The sequence below is a fragment of the Teleopsis dalmanni genome, chromosome 2 (genome assembly GCF_002237135.1).
Source record: "Teleopsis dalmanni isolate 2A chromosome 2, ASM223713v2, whole genome shotgun sequence".
In the NCBI taxonomy this organism is placed as follows: Eukaryota; Metazoa; Arthropoda; class Insecta; order Diptera; family Diopsidae; genus Teleopsis; species Teleopsis dalmanni.
The window spans coordinates 66,127,455-66,144,866 of record NC_051847.1 but is presented as its reverse complement, the minus strand read 5'-3'; the positions used below and the strand labels follow the sequence as shown (position 1 = coordinate 66,144,866).

Sequence of the window (17,412 nt, the reverse complement as noted above, 5' to 3'; positions counted from 1 at the left end):
CTAACGTTCTGTCATAATAATATATGAAAGTTATTTTAATTGCAAAAAATGTGTTTATATATAAATTATATCACTAGAAAAAATTCTTTAGAACTTAAGTAGGTTTCTTCTAAATTAATTATATAAAGTATCTTTAACTACCTTTCGCAAACTTAAATACAATTTGAACTAATTATAAAATTACTTCATTCATTTGTATGACCAAGAGAAAGAAATTTTCAGACAATATTCCCTCAAAGAAACGAATGATAAAGAAGAAACATTCGAATAAATTACGACATTTCAATCTATATGGACGGCACGAAAATAAACTGCGGTGCAGGACCAGATCTCTTCACGTCATCTACAAGCATAAATAATTCCCTTAGGCTACCTAATGAGACCACGGAATATCAGGCTGAAATCTTAGCCATTAAAGAAGCATGACTGCAAATTGTTAGTTACATCAAGAAAAAATATAGTGTTACCATTTTCATTGACAGCCAGGCAGCAAACAAAGCACTTGAATCCTTCATTACAAAACCCAAGTTAGTAAATGAAAGTAGAGAGGCAATCGATGAGCTAAACCTAATGGTTAATATCACCCTCATCTGGATTCCTGAATATGGAAATTTCGAAGGGAATGGGAAATCTGACAGTTTAGCTCACTCCATTGCTTCCCTGGATGCGTCTCTAACTATACCGGTTTTTATTACCCTGGAAAACCATTAAGAAAAGTATTTACCTTTATTTTCTTCAGTTTGCCAATAACAGAAGGAGGGCACTTAGTCATGCGCAAGTGGTTAACATGATCCACTTATAATAAAACAAAATCCTGGGAACTTATGCCATAATCCAAGAGACTTACCGCAGTTCTTTCTGGTCATTGGTGGGTTCCACGCAGAGAAACTGCGCATTCCCCATAATCCGCTCTACAGATGTTGTAGAAACCTGCAGGAAAAAGAAACTGAAATTCTTTGGCGTCCAGAAGAAATAAATTTTTAGAAAGATACGAAAGCAGTTTATCAAACTGTTCATCAGTAAAGACGAAAGACATATTAAATTATTTAAATTCGATGGGATGAATTTAGTCTGTATTCTTCTATCTTAGGGGTTCTTGCGAGGATATGGTAGTAAAATGGCTAAAAATTGCCAATTATCTAATGGCTTGCCACTGTAACTATTCAATCAACCATGACCGAAAATGTTTCCCAAAAATGATTGTCTAAGAAAATCGAAATATAGGAAAATAATTTTATTAAAAAAAAACAGTACTTGAAAGCAATAACAATAAAGTTGAGTTTTAATTAATTCATTAATTAATTAAGTAATTTGTCTTAAATATGAAATCGTGACGCGTCTTATGACAAGAAGAAACTATTTAAAAATTAGAATGATTCGAATAGAAATGAAAAAACAACAACATAAATTTTAGTTAATTTATTGAAATTTGGCTGACCATACAACGCTGTTTCGAGTATTGCCAAGTACTTATCATCAGTAGTCTAAGGAAATATTCGAATTTCTTTTTGATAAGTTTATAGTCTGTATTTTGTTGGTTTGCACTGCAAATACCAGGCTAAAAACTCGTATCTGTCAAATTAGAAGCGATGACTAATCGTGTTTATTCACACGAATTATTTTTGTTATGTTCATCTTAGTAATAAATATACAAATAGGGTATTAAAATTTCCTTTTGCTTAAAGATGTTTTGTTGGAATATATATTTTTTTAATTATTCGATTCAATTTTTTCGCTGTAATAATGACAAATTATTTTGTACCGCAGGCTTATTAGCAATTTCCACAGTAATTGATGAAATAATTGCCATTTTATAAACGCCTAAAATTATATTGCCATTTTTTGAGATACAATAATAAGCTGCTATCATTACCCTTAGAAAAACAAGGCATGAAATACAAATAATTTTCCGATACATATAGGGTTCAACTCCTCCCAGTCACACTCAATACTGTTTATCAAGTTAGTAAAAATAATGGAATAAACAGCAAAAATGGTGCTTGCCATGACAGTCTTTGCGTATAAAAAACTTTTGAATAATTTATCTTCGTTTAAAAATACAAAATAATTTATTAGCTTTCTGCATACTTTGCCTAAGCACACATAAAAGGAAGACATTACAGCTTGTAAGCAGCTATGTATATTAAATGTATCTACCAGATACATTGGCATGTGTTGACTAAAAGTGAGTTTGTGTGCGACTAAAAGGTATCAAATTGATAACCAACGATACCAAATTCAATTTCAAAGAACTTTCATTTTATATGCAATTTAAATATTTAAAATGTGTTTTGTGTAATATTTTTATAATAGCGCCCGTGTTTAACTTGGCTTTTTTCTTTTTAATTTTTTATTTGCAGAAAAATCTCATGGACTTGAAATATCCAACCGTATTACCACCGAATCCTCAGCTTAAGGTAAATTTACTTAAACGCCATGACTAATAAATTTAGCTTTGACTAAACTTTTGCAATTTACTTCTCAGTCCTCGTGCTTCAAAATGTTTATCTCATTTGTTTTTTTATCTTTTTCTTGTTCGGTCTCTGTTTACCTTTTTCGAAACAAAAATGTTAACAAAACGAACCAAAAAATAAAAAGGCTCTACTTGTATTTCATAAATCGGACAATATCTGTGAAGTAATGACACAAGCGTGTCATCGCCAACAATTGGACGTAACTGTGGTGAAGACAAAGGAGGCAGCGCTTGAGATCCTTTCAAATACAAACACCACAGCGGAATGCTATCACTTAATTGTAATTGATGCGCGCTCAACCAAGTATTTGGATGCTGAGTACATTACCAGGTGAGTAGGAGTAAGAGTAGAGTAATATTCCGCATAGCATCATAGCCTGAGAGCAGCATTACGTTGGGTTGTGGTATGTGGGGCAAATGCAGAATATTGGGCAAATGAGGTTTTGTTACTAAATCGTTTTTAGCCCAAACGCTAATAATGATGATGATGTAATGATGTGTCTTAGTTGCCGGCTGCAGGTTTTTAGTACTGAATTCAATTTTCTTAATGGCATTTACCGTAGCTTTGCTGGTTTTGTACAATTTTATTGGGTGCAGATTTTAAGGACACACTTTATTGCGTTTAAATTATTTTGCCCTTAAATTCAGTAAATTTATATAATCAAAACACTTTAAGATAACATATTAATCCTAAGTGGTTTTCGTCATTAAGCCCTTTTTGTATTTTTAGGTCAATTCGTCACACAAATGGACATCATTTCACAACAATAATTACAGTTGTAAAGAAAAGGTAAGTTCTTATATAAATAACAAATAATATTTTGACATTGAATTATATTATATCACCAAAAGATCTACTAGTCTTTTAACTCTTTAACTTCATAAAATACAAATACTTGTTAAATTAACTTTTTGAAGTCAATTATGACGAAGGTTAGGTCAGGTTCAAGTGTGAGTCTGTGGTAGACTCCATGTAGAGTGTCAATGGGTCCATGAAATAACCGTAGGGGTCTTGTTTTTAAGGTGTCTGTTCACCTAATGATTTGTTTCCTAGACAGTTTTTTATGACACCTGTATTCCTGATTCAAGAGATAACTTACTTGAAACACTTCAACCAATTTATTTTCTTTAAAAATTTATAAAGCTTCCGATATTAGTTTCTGATACGATGGGTTGAATAACAACAGGGTGATGATAGACATGCTTTCCTACTCAAAATGTTGTCAGAATATCACATTCTGATTATTATTTAAGATAAAAATCTTAACTCTATTTCCTGTTTGAACGGAATACGAAGAAGGAAAATTGTTTAAAGGAAGCCACTATCCCATATATACGAATCGATCCAAACTAAAAAAAAAGGTAGAAGAAAAAGTCTGCTCTCACAACCTGAACATATGAGTTTTTCCGACTGTGGAATTAACCGAGTATATTCTATATTAAACGAAAGTGATTTTATTGAGTAGGCATAGTACTTACTATAACACGTCGATTGCTCTGAAAAAAAAATTACGAAAATAATCCTAAATTTTCGAAAAGCTCTCTGAGCAGTGGGACATACTCATGGTATGGATGCCAAATGAATATGACATTAAAAGTAATTGCATGGCAGACAACCTTACCAGATACGGCAATACTGCTGAAATATATCCCTTACCTCAACAGCAGATGAAATAATATCTCTAACTGCAAACAATCACCTATCTATAATATAGCCAGAAGTGGATGGTAAAGAAGCAAAATATTTGAGACGACTTTGTGAACAAGATCTTGCTGACTTAATGGAGGTGACAGCAGGTCTCTCTCAGAATAGCAAGCACACTAATCCAACCAAAGCTCTTAAAATGCAATGAGTAAGAATAGAAGACTATTGAGCGTCTTCTCTGTAACTGTTCAGCAGAATTTGCATGAGGACACTAGGATAAGCGTTCTTGCATAATCTGGGTGAAATTCCCAAAATAAACTTTTACCCAAGTTTTATGTCTAGACTCTGTGATTATCAGCATTTTGTGATGGTATAGAATTCTCGCAATTCGTAATATTATTTTCGACTATCCACAATTCCTTTTTTTTAATATATAATTCATAAATAATCATACCCAAACAATCGATTATGAACTTTTTCCTTGCGGGGTTGATGAATTATGATGGGTATCCATAGACGGCATATTTTGACTACATAGATACCCATATGCTTTTTATTTATTTATCTTTTCCATTGCGCTGTAGATAAAGCTTTGAATTCTATTCATCATCAGTATGTTGTGACGAAGATGTCCTATTAATCAGACGACTTTCAAGCAGCTTGTAATGTGCTGTTAATGATAGCCTATCAACTATTAGGATGTTCTGAGCCTAAGTAATTCTTCAATTGATTTTTAATTGTCCGCTCTAAATAGAAGTTCAGTTAAATAAAATTAGATCGATGAGAAATTAGCAATGAGGTCTGAATATTATAGTAAATAAAATACTGGATAGCATCTACCCCGAAGATAGATACGACGGATCCATGGAATGTTATTATTATATGGAAAAAATAACATATTGATGTCTAATTACTCCTTCAGGAGTAATTAATTAATAATAATTAATTAATTAATTAATTAATTAATAATTGAGGAATATTTATAATACTTGATAATAATTATATATTTACATATGAAAAATTTGAAAATTTCTTAGCTTTTGCTACTGATAAGCTCTTAATTGCGATTATCTACTTAAGGTTGACTAAAAGAATTTTCAAACTAATTTGGAACATTGCAAAGTGTTAAAAGGCAACAAATTATTTACGATTTCGTGCTTATCCTGTCTCCATTACACTTCGGTGGCGTTAATTAAACTTTGTTTTCACGGTGCTGTCATTGTGGCTGCCATTTTCTAAAATGGCTTCTAAAATGTTATTAAATTAAGAACTTCTAATTAATCAAACTGCAACTTTGTCTGTCTGCCCCAGTTTATGTACATAGCGGGTGTGCGTTCAGGATGTGATACCAGGATCTGTTGGCGTGAGAATTTGAAGTGAAATTCCGTGTGTACAATTCACACTTTGATGTGTCAGTCAGTTTGTTGGAGAAGTTTCGTTATTGACATTAAAAAGTTTAACTTGCAATACAAAACAGCAAACATAAATTCTGCAGGTGTTGTGTTTCCAGTTAGGAATCATCGCTATCTACTCTCAACAGAGCATTTATCGTACTTTTCTAGAAGTTCTTTTATTCTTTGACTTGTGAAACTCAATTCGATTTTTCGTTAAATAACTTTTAAGATTTCCAAGTATTTTTCTTTAATTTTTTCAGTATATTATTTTCTTTTCTTTTTTGGTTTTATTTATCCTTTCGTAGTTCTATTTTCTTTACACAAGAATTTTATTATCAATTAATCAAGAATTTTGTACATTTTCTCATTTTTATTCGTTAGTGTTTCTGTTTATAATGTCGGCGATTTCCTGTTCCTTATGTGAAGTGAATTAATTTCGTAACTTTTTGTTATTTCGTCCTTTACAAGGGTTTAGTTGGGGTAAATATTAAGTCCCATAAAATGACAATTATTGTGTTAATAAATTATGGCTATTTGCTTTTTACAAATTAGGGAATAGACGAGTATAGAGGATGGATTTTACTACTTATTTTATTTTGATGTAGGATTTATACAAATTTATTATGAAGAATTAATTATTAATATTTTTCTTAATTTCAGTAGTTAAAAATTTTAATACCAGCTTTACACTGTTTTATGTCTTAATTAAAAATATAAGTAGGCAAATTTGGTTTAAATAATATCATAAAAAATATGTTACTGCAGCATAAAGTACTTACCATTATAAACAGGATTAAAGTATTTTAATACTTTAACAATTCCAACAATACTTTAATACTTTAACAATAGTTATTCTATATGTGAATACCTACTATATACAGTATTGTAAATTAGACTAAAAATGGTCCCTTTTCTTAACGACCGGACAGATCTGCCATTCATGAAAATTAAAGACGGAACCAAGTTTATTGAGTTATCGTTTTGGTTCATTTTTACTAAAATAAGAGAATCGTGCATGTTTTCTTTAATAATATCTATTTTAGTCTTATCTTTTTGTGTTGGTTCTCTTGGTATAGAGTATAAACAACGTAAAATCTGTGAAATTACACGAGCAATTATTTATACCCAAATGGAATTTGGTTAGCCAACTTCATCTCATCTAAGATAGTAAAATAGTCTGGAATGGACCAGTAGTTCATCAACCGCTCCAAACAAACCTTACTCAACTTAGCATAATTGTCTGGAATAAACCAGTACTTCATCAACTACTCTCTCCATCGCTCTCTTATTTAATCTTTGATTTATATAATTCTTTTGTTGTTGTTTTCTACATACATTCTTCTTTTTTAGAAGTGGTCTCTATTTTCTTGTCATGCATTCGAATAGAAGGGTATTTCTCTGTTGTAACAACTGACGTTCTTATTGAGTAGCCTAGTTGACTTTTCTTTTTTATAGTCTTTTTCTGTCTAAGCTATTCTAAAAACTGAATTTATTATTAATATGATACAGTACTTCCCAGCGACATCCCGATTAAACTTGTCTTACATATCTTTAAATTATCATTTACTCAATATTTTTAATATGTACTTTCCATAATTTTCGACACATAGTTATTTAATACTTACAATTATTTAATAATAAAAATTATAAAATGTTTTAAGAAAACTAAAATCACAGTTTTAGTTCTTTTTTTAAGATAAGTAAATAATTTATAGTTTTTTTTCTCTCTGTTTACGAGAGTAATTATGCTCTATAAATAAATGATCAAATTTTAATAAATAATTTTTCAAGTAAATTTCTAGGTTGAAAATATCAATCATTAGTGATCTTTGTCAAAGATCGTCATCATCAATCAGTAACCATAAGTGAATTTTTCCAGAAATCATTATCATCCATCATAGCTAGTTTTTTTCAAAGACTTTCAGCATTCACCATAAAATGCCCTCCTCTTAAATAGTTTTCTTAAAGCGTCATAATGCCTTATAAATGGTCCCTTCTAAAGACCACCACCATCCATTTCATCAAAAAATCTTTATCAAAATTAGTCATTATTCTTTTTTACCAGTTTCAAAAACCGTATTCATTCAGCATCTACTATAAGTTACCATTTTCAGAGGTCATCAAAAATTCTTCATAAACGGCGTTTTTCAAAAACCGTCTATAAGTTCATAATAAGTGACGTGCTTCGAAACTGTAAATAAGTATCATAAGTGGGCTTTCTAAAGACCGTTATTATACATTCATCATAAATGGTTTTGATCATCAACATCGATTATTCGTCATGAAAAGTTTTTTCGGAAGATCATCATCACCCACCTTATATTATTAGTGGTGTTTTCCACAGACTATTATCATCCACTAGCCGTCATAAGTAGCATTTTGCAAAGATATAATCAACCATCGTATTTTTCCGAATACAGTTATCATACAGTTAAGTTAAGTCCGAATACAGTTAAGATCAAAGATGATTGATATTTGGCAGTATTAAAAAAATCAGAACTAAGTGTATGGTCACATTAAGAATCCATTTTTAGTATTTCCTCACTATTACTCTCTCTTCTATTTAAAATAGAATTTCTGTCACGGGTCATAAAAATTTGTAACAAATAAATTATTTTATAAGTTTTATTCATATCATCACGGGAATAAATAAATAAGTAATCAGTGTTTGTAAATATGCACACCTGGGTTATTTTTATATATGAAACAGCTAAGGTTGGTTCATTACTAGTTACTACATTCTAATCTAACTAAGATTTACGAGTAAAATAAAGAATGTATGGATAGTATATAATAAATTGTAGAGACCATTTATATTTCAATAAACTATATTTTTGTTAGTTTACGCCATAGTTCAGAGTTTTTTATTTATTTCTATTAATTATTATTAATTATAATTTAATATTTGAAATTGTATATATTATCTCTCTTTATAAAATTAAACAAAAATATTTAATACGCTTAAAGTATTTATTATTTTATCTTTCTATTGCAGCTTCTTTGAAAAGGACGATGTCCTTATTGCATTATTAGACGCTGGCGTTAATAGAGTAAGTTAATTTGTACGCTTTGACTATATAAAAAATACGAATACGTTTTTTAAAAATAAATTTTAATAATTTTTTTTTTAAATTTAAAATTTTTTTAGTGCATGGCGGAAACTACGAACTTATCCTTGTGCAGCATCGAATTGAAACAAATTTTACATTCAATTGTGCGACCACACAACGTCATGTCAACTCAACAGGTAAACACTGTGAACATTTTTCTTAACTTAAATTTTCAGTTGGAATTAACATAATTCAGACAGGAAATGAAAAACTTTTGCTTTTGACTTATATAACGAAAAAAAACCGAAATAAAATAAAATAAGATAAAATGAAAACGGAAACAAGTACAAAATTTATAATTTAACTTTGAGCGCATAAGGACTTGAAAATGTTTAAAAAAGATTGCATATTTTGAGGCGCATATAAGTTGGATATACATTTCTTTGTGATATTAACAAAAGTTATAAAATATTTTTAAAATATATAATAATATTAGACTAATTAAAAGTTTTAAACTTTTATATAAACAAGTATAACGAAAAGTATACAAAAGATAGTAGATTTTTTAATTCTTATTTCTTATTTTTTATTTCATTTATTGTTTAAAATTATTATTAATAAATAAATTATAATATTAAATAATTGTACACACATTATTTTTATTTTAATAGAATAAAAAGTATACTGTATTAAACAATTAAATTAAAATTCTTTTAATAAAAATTCTTAATATCTTTACAGGCACTTTACACGGCCCTTCACAGGCTCAAAGAGGTCCTTATCATAACCGATGATGTACTTCGAATACAATATGCAAATAAATCTGCTGAAAGATTATTGAATATGCGTTTGGTAAGTCAAACATCATTGATTTAATAAAACTCCTTTGCATCACTAGTGGCACAAAAATGGAAAATATTCTTCCAATTAAATCAAATTGCTGGCCAATTAGTAAAGAATTATAGTTACCTTGCGGTGTAATACTTTTGACAAGCTTATAAATAGGAATTTTAAAATGTTTTTGAAATATCTTTTAATATTTATTTCTATTTTTTTTTTATTTTTTTTTTAGGATGAAATTATCAGTAAACCACTTGCAGACATTTTTATTTCGGATGTTTCATCTATAAGTGCACATGGAAAAAGCATTAGAGAATTCGATGGAATTTTAACAGTTCGCCGTAAGTGCCAGGATGGCATACCAATGCACGTACGTGTAGTGCCTGTGGCTTGTATTGGGAGGTAAATATTGGAATACGTATGGTTCGAATACTAACAGAGTTAATTGAAAAGTTTTTCTGTTTTTTGCAAAAATTTTCTTTTTTTTTTGGAATTTTTTGATTCACATATTCAAAATATTTATTCAAAAAATAGTTGTTTTTAAAAAGAGAAGTTTTAGTAAAACATAAGTTTAAAAGATCAGAAATTCAAAAATGAAACAAAAATGTTTGTTTAAAAAATGAATTGATTTCAGAAGCAAAAAATATTAGCTAAAATAATCCCCTTTAAGCTTATTTCAAATTTACAACTTGTAATATAATGAGCCAATAAGCTAAAGTGACCTAAATTAGACTTTTATAGACAATGAATTGCTAACATCTATTAAATATAATATTAAAAATGTTTAAACAAAGATTTCAAACAGAAAATTAGTTTACTGTTTTATGCCATTCTTTTTTTTTTTTGGTGCTGTAAGCTGACACTTTTACATATCATTTTGCTTACATGGGTAGGCTAAGAAGATTTAATATATCATTTTTCATTATTTTTATATTGTTAGCTGCCACTTTGACCCTTAGCTTATTCTTTGACTGTTAGCTGGCCAGTACTCTAAATCAGTACTAATAACTAATGGCTCACATAAGATTTAAGAGATTTACTTTATAATTGAAATGAATTTAATTAGGTCAGAAAAAGATTAAATCTCCAATTTAATCATCTTGTCTGTTCAAATTTATTTTCCTGGAATTTAATAAGCAGGATAAGCAAATGGATGATACGCATATATACATACATGCCGTATCTGATCATTTCTGTTGCAGTTGTGGTCAGAACGATAAAAGTACCTCTCGTTTACCTTGTTACTGCACAGTGCATACATGGCGTAGATTAACTATAGTATGGCTTCCTTGTTTGAGGATCTTTGCCATCTTCAGTACCTATCTCTTTAAACATTTTAAGTTTTGACAAAAATTCAGTTGGTTTTTAAACCTCTGAATTCTTATTCAGTGATTCATTAAGATCGCCAGTATAACCCAAACTAAACTAGTAGGGCAATTTAAATGATGTATAAAAATTGTAATATAAAACTTCAATATTATATTTTATTCTATACTTGAACAAAGTTAAATATTGACTGATGGTTTGAGTGAAATAAGGGTTTATTTAGTAATTTTTTTTTACTTATAGTTGTATTTAAACAATTTCAACTATTATAAGACAATATAACAATCAATTTTATGTATTCTGTATTAAACCCAATAAAAAAATTAAGCTAGATGAATGTACATATATACATTTACCAAACAGGAGCCGCTTCTATTTATTATTCTTTTTTGTAATCTTTAATGTATATACTAATGAAATAAATTAATGGAATATCCGCAATTCCAGTAATGTATAAGGCCCCGACCGTCTTTCTAAATAAAGTTCTGTTAAAAACTTCATAGCTCCTTTTTAGCTCCCTCTCTGCCGTTTTTCGCAATCTTTTTTAGGGTAGACTAGTTATCATTTAACCTATAGGCCTAAACCGTAATTTTAAATAGGTTAAATTGAATTATGCTGTGGAATTATTTTTTAAAAAACTCTCTTTTAAAATTTTTATTATGTGATATTAAAAGAAAAGCAAAATTGTCTTTATTGAAAGCCAATTTTAATCTAGTATATATTGAACTAAAGGCCTACTAATTTCAGGGTAGATCCCTAATTCCATCGATGTGTACCTTCTGTTATTTATCTGCAATAAATTTGGCTAAGAGAATTTCAACGATTTTCCGAGCGTCTAATTTTTTACCATTAAGAGAGTTTTGAAAAGATCGAAATAAATAGTGGTCAAATTGTGTAAAGTCCGATCTATATGGTGGATGCACATAGCCGTATATCTTCTGATATTTTGCTCATCTTCAAATCAGTATTACTTTTCACACATGTGACACACTACACAGATGCCTTCACAAAAAAATTAACATGAAATGTTACCTTTCAAACACATGTTTGTTTATATACGAACACCAACCATATCTAATGGCAAAAACCGAGTACACTTATCAATCTCAACCAATATATTCCAAGTTTTTAAAAAATTTTTTTCTAAATAAATAATGAGTCTAAATTGATTTTATATAAATTTAAATTTTGTTGATTGATTTTTTTTCTTCTAGAACTCCAACACATTTTGTATTTAATTTCGATGTACCTGGTGGACAAAATGATTTTATAGCGACACTACCACAACCGAAGGAAGCACCACGCGGCTCTCTACATTCTATAAGGCGAGGAAGCTTCGATGTACGATCAGTTGCATCCGATGGACTGCGACGTACTAGTCTAGCAAAATTGACCTCACTACCACTGGAAGCGCCAATAACAAAAGTAGGACTTATTAACAAGCTAAAATCATTTCGCTTAAATTTCCCATATTGCACCCAATCAGCTCCCGCTTAATCCAATAACAAGAACTCATTTTTTCATTGAGTTTTGTGCATTAGTGCGTTTTTTTGAAAGAAGAAATTGTTAAATATGTTACTACATTTTGAATTTTGTTTATGCTATTTGCAAATGTTTCGTTTAAAATTTTGCACAATATGGAAATATGAACACAAATCATAAAAAAGAACAGCACAAATACATGGAGGCATTTCGAAAGTTTTCAAAGCTAAAATAATATTACAATAAAAAATTAACTAGTAATAATTATTCTCGCTTGAAAACTTTCGTAATAACCCTCGTAAACACTTATGCACAGTATTGCCATCAAATACCAACTAATTACCCACATAAAGCTAAAAGTATTCACAATAATTTGATTTATTGTGAATTACTTATGCTAAGCTTAAGTAAATTAAACATCTAACAACAACAATTTTCTAACGCACACTTAAACTATGTTTTTTCTCTTTTTCTATTTTGTTTTTCGTTTTTGTTTTGATTGATTTAACTCTTTTGCTCACGTTCGTTCGTTCGTTCGTTCGTTTTTCGTAATCATTACGATTTTTGCTGCTCACGAAAACCACGCTCGCATAATAGATAATCAATTTACTCTCACAAGTACAGGAGAATTGTTCGGCAGATGAGGCGCGCCTCATAGATAAAGTACTGGAATTCTTGAAACGTGAAGGTCTTTATAGTCCGCAAATGAAGGAAATACGTACAGAGGATCCTATAGCAACCGATTTAATTGGTGCACTCTTAACGGTATTATATTCTAATGCTAACAAAAAATATTAATATTTGATTGCTTTTCTTTTTTAATCTTAGGGACCTAGTTTATATTCCTCAAGACGTAGCTCAAATGACTCCATTATACGTGTATCAAGTCGCCCCTCTGGTGTCATGCCAGCAAAAATGAAAGTAAGTTATTCATATTATATTAGTCCATACATTTTGTGTTAAATGAATTTCTTTGTGTTCACCTAGGCAACTCCACTAATAATGGAACTACTCGAAGAATCTCTCTCTTGGGAATTTGATATATTCAAATTGGAAGATATCACTGAAAAACGTCCACTTTTGTATTTGGGTATGGAAATCTTTCGACGTTTTGATGTTTTCGCAACACTCAATATCGATGAGAACATATGCAAAAGTTGGTTGGCAGTTATTGAGGCTAATTATCATGAACAAAATTCATATCATAATAGTACCCATGCAGCCGATGTTATGCAGGTTCGTAATACTCATTAATATTGCAATACAAAAATCGTTTCAAATAAATTTATTTTTGTTTATTATAGGCCACTGGTTCATTTTTAACACAACTTTCTTTTAAAGAAATCATGATGGATCGTATGGATGAGGCTACTGCACTTATTGCAGCTGCAGCACATGACATAGACCATCCGGGTCGCTCGTCCGCATTTCTCTGTAATTCAAATAGCCCATTAGCCATATTGTATAATGACCTGACTGTACTGGAATCACATCATGCTGCTACTACTTTTAAATTGACTTTAGGTAAGTTCTTTATTCGAATTCGTATTCATTCGTAAGTTTAAAAATATTATAAATTTCAGGTGACGATAAGATCAATATTTTCAAGAATTTAGACAAAGAAACCTACAAATCGGTACGAAGTACTATAGTTGATATGATTTTAGCAACTGAAATGACGCGGCATTTTGAACATCTAGCAAAATTTGTTAGTGTATTTGGCACCGATGTGGAACCCAGAGATGTAAGTACTGTGTTTTAATTATAAAAAACTTAATTAATTGTTACAATTAATTCTCTGCAATGATATAGACATATGTCATATATGTGCACAAAAAATATTCAGTGTACTAAGTATCCCGAATATATATTAATTTATAAACTCTCGTAAAAGATTTTTAATTTTATTTTCCTGGAATTTGAGTAGCAGAAATGAGAAAATGGAATACACATATATATACGTGCAGTATAAATACTATCCGGAATACTTTAAATTTCCTGAAACTAAAATTACTTCTTAGAGGAAGGCGTTTCTGAAACACATGTTACCTTCTTCAAAGGTATCATTAAGTGACAGATAGGTTGATAATATTTTGTGTAGTTTATGTAATATTTCTGGATACTTTGTTCACTGAAATATAAGAATCAAATAGATATATTAGACACGGTTTCTTACAATTAAAGTACACAAGCGCAAAAGATGGATATTGATTTTCATCTTTGATCCCATCAGAAAAAGATGAAAGTTAATTAAAAAAAATAACTATTAATCCATTAGTTTAGTTAAGATCGATTTAGACTGACTAATCTTACTAATTTTTGTTATCTGTCTTGAGCATTAAAGTACTCTAGACTACCTATGACAAACAGTATTACATTTCATCTTGTATTGCATATCTTCATAAGTTTGTTTTACCGGTGGTACGCTTGTCTAAAAAGATTATATTGGAATTTTTTAATTTTTTAAATTTTTTTTTAGAACCATTTATGATAACAACCTCGGTTGTGAAATTTGATAATTCTATAATTTGACGTGCAATAATGCAAAGATTTGATATTAGTTATTTAATCCTTTGCAATCTGTCCATACCTGAACAAATAATTTATATATCATATTTCTAATTGTTGCTATTGTTTGGGCATTGAATAAACCGTAGAGTTGAGGAGCCCCACCTAGCTATTGCGTTACTTTCTAAGGCTAAGGTTATTTTGTTATTTAAACAACTGTAATTTCGTGCGACTGAGCTAACTCATCTGTGTCGGTAAGTTGGAGAGGCGGCCTTGTTTCCAAGAAGTCGGCTTACGGTTAATTCCTGTGATGTTACAGGAATAGCATTGGTATGTACATATATTGAAAGATCAGTATACAACCAATACTAAAAAAGGTAACATGTTGTGGCTTCTGACGAACTTTCATTTAGTGGTCGAAGCCTGATACAATTTTTAATAGGTCTGATTATCCAAATACATAATGATTATGCATAGGAAAAGAAACTTCACCTTTCACAACAGTAAGGTGAAGTTTCTCCACTTGTTCCACTTTCTTAATCTCATTTGAATGTTTGGTCCATCCTACAATTTCTCTTTTGTCAATATTCTTTCCAAAAATATATTATTAGATAAAACACCAAATAATTATTTAAATTCAACCAAAATCATTATTGTAATAAAAAAAAATTTCTCATTAATTTTTCTAATAGATTGTTCAAACTGAAGACGAGAGCTCAATATTGATTCGACGAATGCTGATCAAAGTGGCGGATGTAAGTAATCCGGCGAGACAACCCGCATTTTGTGTAGAGTGGGCACGTCGTATAGCTGAAGAATATTTCACGCAGACAGATGAAGAAAAAACCAAATCGTTACCAATAGTAATGCCGATGTTTGATAGAGCGACTTGTAGCATACCCAAAAGTCAAATTGGTTTTATTGAATATATCATACAGGATATGATGCATGCATGGGATAGTAAGTTTTTAAATAAATTATAGAAAATAATGGGATTCCAAAAAATAAATTCATATTCTATTACAGGTTTTATTGATATGCCACAATTGATAACTTATATGCAAATCAATTATTCACAATGGAAAAAGTTCGAGGAACAAGGAATACATACTTTGGCTGATATAAAAACAAAACAAGTATCTCTCAATGCCAAGAAGACAACGTGCAAATAGCATTTGGCATTCAAGAGGTTGTTCTCAGGGCTACTAAAGCCACAGCCGGTCCAACCTCAGTGTACTTTGACGATTGGCGAAAACGAGCTGGAATACTGCATGCAGAAATAATCAAATCAATACAAAATTAACTGAAGAAGTGACTAAAGATAATGGTGAAGCACACAAAGTGTTATGAAGAGTTTAGAACTGTTATAATAATATATGTCACAATATGGTACAAATTGAAAGTGGAGGTTGGTAGTACTCGGGGTGTGTTAGTACGCACAGAATTGTGTAAAAATAAATGTGTGAAAAAAAAATAAGTCAAAATATTTTTTAAAATTTAAATATTTACAAAACAAAAACAAAAACTTATAACAGTTATGGTATATACATATATATATATAGTATATATATATAAAAGAAATGACAGTAACCATAAACTGTATTCCTGAAGTGAAAAGGAATTTATTTTAATTTAGTATAGATTTAGGACATATGTACAGAAAAACTGTACTAATATGTTATATTAAAAATGGGCTGGCCTCAATGTTTAATGTTTAACTGTTGCATGAATTAAGTTAAAATTTAATTTTAAAACTTAAGTTAGAAAAAAATTTGTTAATTTAAAAAAAATAATTCATTTACAAATTAAAATTTAATTGCTTCAAGAGAAAAAGATTTACGATTTAATTACTAACTTCTGACAAGACAATCTCGACAATTTGAAAAAAATAAATAAATTTCAATTTTAGAGAAAAGTAATTAAAACATATTAAATTATATAAAAAAAAATTTAAATCAAATTAAAATAAATTTAATTAAAATTAATTAAATTAAATTAATACAAATTAAACTATTGTTTCGTATTTAAATAATTTTTTCTAACAAAATTTAATTTTATTTTAACTTACATATATACATACATTATATTATATATGAAATATACTATATCTAACAAACAAAAAAAAAACAATTTATAATATTTCTATAAGAAAATATGTTTTTAATAATTCGACTAAAATGACTGAACATAAATTTATGAAAAACTGATACTTTCACAAAATATTTTATGCTAACTTTATATAAAAGTTTTTTTTTTATTAGAAATAATAAAACTAATAGTAGAAAACACAAATTTAAAAATAATTTAAGTATATAAATTGAAAATATGAATTACAAGATATCAGTAACAAAGATCTGTCTTATATCAAATATTAAATTAAGTTCAATATATCTATATACATACATATATACTACTATCAATTTAATGTGTAATTGTGTTATCAGATTGTTTAATATAATATATCGACTAATATTGAAATGAGTATTCAAAATACATAAAAATACAAATCTAAATTGTATACTTAAATTGATGTTGTAAGCAAATGTGTTGAAACCATGAAATACATAATTAATTAAAATAATTAATTAAATTAGCTTATATTGATTATATATGTATTACAAATAATGCAAAAATGTAGCGATAAGAAAATTATTTTAAAGAAATTCTTATTCTTCTATGTTGTCTTGTTTTCTC

The 17,412-nt window shown here is 29.2% G+C and overlaps 1 protein-coding gene across 1 annotated transcript; it reads left to right on the top strand.

The window, feature by feature from the left end:
• Positions 1–2,360: 2,360 nt before the first annotated feature.
• LOC119678457 (high affinity cAMP-specific and IBMX-insensitive 3',5'-cyclic phosphodiesterase 8-like) lies at positions 2,361–16,238 on the top strand (the record flags this gene model as incomplete). Its single annotated transcript, XM_038090291.1, is given in 15 exon segments — positions 2,361–2,417; positions 2,599–2,804; positions 3,204–3,263; positions 8,508–8,562; positions 8,661–8,759; positions 9,304–9,414; positions 9,635–9,804; positions 11,943–12,153; positions 12,808–12,975; positions 13,039–13,131; positions 13,198–13,446; positions 13,515–13,734; positions 13,794–13,954; positions 15,411–15,678; positions 15,745–16,238. Coding segments are annotated over 15 exon segments (2,274 nt in total), but the record flags the coding sequence as incomplete, so codon positions are not given.
• Between the last annotated feature and the right edge of the window lie 1,174 nt (positions 16,239–17,412).